The 6,000-nt window shown below is 44.2% G+C and overlaps 1 protein-coding gene across 1 annotated transcript; it reads left to right on the forward strand.

Moving 5' to 3' along the window:
* Positions 1 to 4,309: 4,309 nt before the first annotated feature.
* Positions 4,310 to 5,501, forward strand: BO79DRAFT_218181 (uncharacterized protein; the record flags this gene model as incomplete). Its single annotated transcript, XM_025683403.1, has 5 exons — positions 4,310 to 4,396; positions 4,891 to 4,918; positions 4,994 to 5,014; positions 5,173 to 5,222; positions 5,325 to 5,501. The coding sequence occupies 5 exons, from the start codon at positions 4,310 to 4,312 to the stop codon at positions 5,499 to 5,501; spliced, it is 363 nt and encodes a 120-aa protein (XP_025539173.1).
* Positions 5,502 to 6,000: the final 499 nt, after the last annotated feature.

Raw genomic sequence — 6,000 nt, forward strand, 5'->3', positions numbered from 1 at the left:
TGTCCATCGATTAACATCATATATTCCTCAACGTAAATGGAGGGCCTACCTTCAGCATCCAATACTGTTCTGCCGCAGAATGATAGCCTGTACTACCTACCGATCGGAGCAGACCGCTCCTTATCAGATCAGCAATGAATGTAGGCACCGCATTGTGTCATCCCTTGAATGTGAATCACAGGAAGTCAGAGGATTGGTTCTAAATTTTCCACAAGAACTCCCTTGCTTTCTACCCTCTGTAGTGAAACCTCATGTCCTAGAAAAAGCGGAGTCATAGCGCTGGTGTTACATTAGTCTAACATTTCCGGCTTCTAAAACTCCACCTGTGAAAGTATTCCCATTTTATGCACCTTAGGAATCAAAATGAGCGTTTCGTCTATCAACACACTCCTCTTTGCTGCCTTGGTGACGGCTGGACCTTTGAAAATTCCTAAAGGACATCTCGATCAAACCATGATGAAATGGCACATGAGAGAATATGAGCTGACGTTATCTCTATCCGGACATAAATTAACTTTATGAGGATCAATAGGACCCTTCTATGCAACTGTCCTAAGTTAAGCTTCTTACTTTTGTGATGGACGTCCAGTAAGCAATGGGCTTAAATCTTCATGTTTCTAACTACTAGATGGTCAAGAAAGCTGAACTATCTTCAATACCAAGCAAATGATTTCATGGGTTAGTTGACCTCACTATAGTTCGAGTATAATACGCATAGCCTCTTTAACTACCGTAGTTTCAGAAAGCCACCGACAAAAAGGATACCCCCATTGTGTTCTCTGCGTAGGTATGTGAACGATAGTGCAAGCTCAAGCAGGGTAGCTCCGAAAGACATAGTGAAGGTAAAATCCTATAAAGTGGTATTTACCAGGGCTTCTTGGATTTAATCTTACCGTTTGTGCTTGGTATACGGAATGTATTTAAAGAAGCCAAGTGAGCAAATTTATTGGAGTTAAGGCAAAGGACACGGAATAGGAGCAAAAGAGTCCCAAGTGAACGAAACTACCTGTGCATTTGCATGACAGTACAGGAAAACCTACACTAGTAGGGAAAAACCTATACTGAGGCACTTGTATCACATACTCTTGAGTAACAGAATTTCATAACGGAAAAAGAAGATTCCAAAGGTTTCTGGTCAAAGGTAGGTTCACTCGCACACCTTGGTGATCTAATAGTAGCATCACCTCACTACCACGTAAATATCGAATGCTTTGGGAACCTAGCAACCGCATTTTTTACAGCAGCTGTCAGCACCAAAGATGGCCAAAGCACAACCTGCACAGCATTGAGCAGCGTTGTTGTCGGGACAAGCTTCAGTCTAGTGTTATATATTCACTGTATTAGTCTTGTATTGAGAACTGAGATTGACAGGGTAGCTGCGAAAGATATCTTACGGCTCGTTTGAGGATCGCAGTAGCAGCATTGTCAGTGACAGGGCTGGGACTGGCTGCCACGAAGACAGTGAAAAAAACAGCTGAAAGAATTGCCGAGACCTTCGTATTGACAGAACTAGTGTTTCTTGGGATTTGTTCTCTGGAGGTGGATGAATAGGAAGAATATGGAAGATGTGCTGTGGATGGTACATTCGAGAGCAGGGGAGATGGGCGGGCCCTTTTATAGACAGCACAAGACCATATATTCTTGCTATGCGACTACCTCGGCATCTTCAGCCAGGAACATTGTATCTACTGTCAAAGACTTCGGTGAATTCGAAAGCAAGGGAGGTTGTTCCGCTGCACATATATAGAATCATTTCATGATAACCATTGATGTAAGTCCCGCATGTCGTCTCTAGTCAGCGATCCCAATTCAAATACATCAATGAGATACTCATTTATCCACGTTACTAAATGCCGAGTGTTGTTAGTCGGACCCTCAGTCTCTCAGGACCCTTATGCCACTTAGCAGCATGCCTCTCAATGACAAATTCCTCGTTGACCCTCTCCATCCAAAAAGCGAGTCATGTTTGGCCATGCATGGGGTAATTACTTGCACCGGAGTGGATCCCTTGTTTAGAAGAAGCCTTAAGTCTTGTAAAACGTTTTTTTTTTTTCTTTTTGAGCAGGATGAGGTGGACAAGTAGGGATTTTATGGCTACCTGACCGGTCCATGCATTCTTAGGTATGCAGATAGGTACTGCAGCTACACAGGGTCTGTAATCAAGGTCAACAATCGTAATATCGGCAATGTGTAACAAGTGAGAAGAAGAATAAAAGTGGAAGAGGGAAGGCAAGCCAGCAACGCATCTCATTATCACAGCTTGATTGGCGCTTTATCGCCAAAGCTTTCAGAGTGTATCATTGTAATGGACCTCGATATATGCATAGCCCGGGTGCCCTTCAGGCTTACTACCTATCCTCAATGACCTTACCCCAGAAATGATGCATATCATGTCCCATTCGGGACAGATAATGTTGAGACATTTACCCCAGCCAGAGTCAGCTGATCCTTTGCCTCTTCTTCCTGCGTGGTCTTCCAATGTATTGACAGATAATCCGCGGTGTCTGAATGGAAATGCATCTTTATTATGTCTTACCCATCTCTCAGCACAGCTTCTGGGAAGTCAAAGCGCTTGTCGTTGAACCGCCGTGAATTATCGGTCTGAGGTAACACATAGATAAAGCACATTCTTTATTACCACATTGTTGGATCAGAATGCTAGTGGCTAGCTGAAGCGTAAGGGGATGAGAATCATTTTGACTTAGCATGTTTCTCGCCACCATAGCTCTATTTGTCATTCACTTATACCATTCCATCCTTTAGGCTGATTATCTTCGACTATACCTAGAAGGTTCAAAGCGATCCTGAAGCACTGACTTCATAGAAAATGCTGAAAAATTCACTGTAGCCAGCCATCACCTGATGCTCTGCCACATCTGCCTACCACACCATTATGTCAAGATCTAGATGGATTAAACGTACCTATTGCCGAATCCACCACTGCCCTTGATTCTGGAGATAAGCCGACCGTTATAAACAGTACAAATCAGATTTAGGTCGATGGCAAGGATGCGTAATGTATGAGACAGAAAATTCAGCTAGGCTGTGCTTTACCACGTAGGGGTGACGCCAGAATTGGTGTACTGACATAGTCTTTCCAAACCGTGTCCACCGGACAGGATGTCAGCCGTCATTTTCAATAAACTGTATATAGTTATGCAATCGAAACGTGCCTCTTGGCGAAGTCAGATTTCCTATTCTCAAGCATGTTGGTGGTGAAGTTCAAAGTAATGACGACTGGTTCTGATCTGTGACTATTAACAAGGATGGTTAGTCAGAGAGAACTCGATGATCAACGTGGGGATATCATTGTCCTATGCACCGTAACCTTTCGCTGATCCATCATGGTAGCCAAACCATGTAGTATCGAGTCCCCAATCCATTGAAGAAGTTACCAAGCCCGCTCATAGACACCTTCGAAACCTATTGATAGTCAGTCACCCTGTATTATAGGAAACAATTAAGTCTAACTCAGCTTGCCACGATTATGTGGCGCATATATCTACGATCGTATCTGGTTTGAAGAATTTTGGAGACGCGAATCATTGTGAGACTACCCAGCGGGACAGATTGTATTATGTAGAGGGAATCAAAACACTGCAATACTTCCACATCCTCATTCATGTTGGCGCGCCCTGCTTTCCAGCTTATCCACCCAATTCATTGGTATTTGCTTTTGGCTGGGGCATGCGCCCAAAATTGTGAATTAATGCGGAATATTTGGTACTTTGGTGGGAGTATCAGTAGTTTCTGGCAGCCTTACGCAATTGATGTTTTATATGGATTATTTTGTTCTGATTCTCATGTTTAAGGTAGTCCGGTGAGGTTTTCTGGCCTCTTCCCATAACTTCCACCCAGTTGCCATTTCACGGTTCAAGGAATAGGTAAGCCTCATTCACCGCTATATCACGGTTACACAAAATCTGCGCTCGGATGCAGATGATAGTCTCACGACTCTGGGGTTTCGGCACGGATCGGTGTGGTCGAGCCGAATGGGTGGGCTCCTTGCTCGATCTACAGACCTTACTGCCTAAAAGCGCTACCGAAGCTCTGTACATTACCGAAGCCGAAAAAGCAATTGTCCCATAATCGGCAAGTCCGGTGACATAGACACGTAAGGTAAGAAGGGATATCTAAACCTCAAACTTGCATGATGCTGAGTCATTTATCAGTTGTGTCCCTGGGTTATAAAGCAGCACAAGTCGTCCCCGGTTCTGGAGGCTTTCCAAGATACAACTATACGACCGACCAGTTAAGCCCTATATCAAGCCACCAGGAAACCTATTTTCCCTGACACCAAATTTCAAACATGAAGTTTTTGACTATCCTCTCCACCGCCCTCTTCGTCGCCTTTGTGGCAGCTAACCCTGCCAACGAGGATATGGCGAAGCGACAGGTAAAGGAACCGGTGACAGAGCACTCCTTAGCGGATTTTGTATCATATCACTATCAGCTCGTCGTAACACAGAGCCTTGACGAGGGTTGTCCGACCGGACAGGCTAGCGAGTGCTGCCTCTCTTGTTGGGACCAATACAACGAAGATCATACCACTGATCCGGCAAACTGTTGCCGCGGCTGTGGTTGTCAATAGATCGTATCCTATCTGATACACGGATTCAGCCCTCAAGTCAAGGCAATGATATGTGCAGAGATTGAGCAGATATACAATGACTGGACTAAGTTGATTTTGTTGTATCCTGTACATAGGAAAGTCAAACAATGAAGGTTCAAGATTTGGGTGACGACGGGAGAGTGTTAAATCTTGACACAAAGCTTTTGATATATCGGTGGCATCCAAGACGTGGAATGTTTCAAATAGTTCGACATTAGGATTGGCCGTGTGCGAGTTATGTTGGGTGGCTTACACGTGTATAAGTACTACATGAACAGATGGAGCAAAACCAATCTGCCTCAACTTGTAGGCCAGACTGCTATCAACAAAACCAGAATGAATATGTCCCGTTCCATAGTAATTAGTTTCTGCCTAAAATAGCAATTCATCTGCTGCAGCTAAGTAAGTCATGTTCTTTGGCCTGTAGTATAGTGTTACTCAAATCTCGACATGCACATTGCAACCTGCAGTCTTCATGCAACAAGGTGGCGATAAACATGCCTGTCTTTCCTTATTCCCTAATAAATTTTGACTTCGTTGGTTGGGAACATCTAGTTTAGCATCTGGCCAATTACCTTCTTTTATCACGCCATTCTCTCTGCAGTCAGAGGTAAGGCCAATAAGGCCATATGCAAAGTGACACGACCGGGACGGACCGAGGGATTGAAGCGGACAATGTATCAGTCCCACTTATCTATCACGCAATTATCAGCTTCGGGGTACTGCTATTTTCCTCGCACAGGGTGGACTGACCAATGTTCCGAGACACAGAGAAAGTGTGCTTCTTGGACCTGCATCACCCTTCCACGTTGCCCAGATTAACAGTACTGAGCGCTTAGCTACTGCAGGCCTGACGAGCCAGATGAACGCACTGAATCAGCACAACTGAACTAGTGTTCTTTCAACTGATCACGCCTGATATAAAACAAGCTCGTTATGCAGGTGTTTCAGCTACTGAAACCGGTTTTTAATCACAGACATCGTCAACCTTAACAGCTCCAGAAGATAAATAAGCACATTGCTAGCTAAACGAAAGCTATAGGTAATATAAAAGTGGAAGAAATATTCTGCCCGATTCAAATATTTCTTATAAGTCAATCATCTCACTCAACCCCTTCGTGCTTCTTGATCTTTCCTTTTAACGTGCGTACCATTCACTGAGTGAATCAAACCAGTGCATGAAAAGGTTCCCTACTCCATACCTTATGTGTATATTTCCATTACCCATAGGACCATGTGCTCTTGGAATTATATCTGGAGTTGGCTTAAGATGTAGCATAACCTGAATTGAAGTGTCCGAGAAAGCGTGTCTGCAGCGTGACCACGGTGATAAAGCGGATCACCCGCAGGCAGTGAACGTGCATCTCTGAGCAAACCCCAGCTACATA

The sequence above is a fragment of the Aspergillus costaricaensis genome, assembly GCF_003184835.1.
Source record: "Aspergillus costaricaensis CBS 115574 unplaced genomic scaffold BO79scaffold_17, whole genome shotgun sequence".
Taxonomy (NCBI): domain Eukaryota; kingdom Fungi; phylum Ascomycota; class Eurotiomycetes; order Eurotiales; family Aspergillaceae; genus Aspergillus; species Aspergillus costaricensis.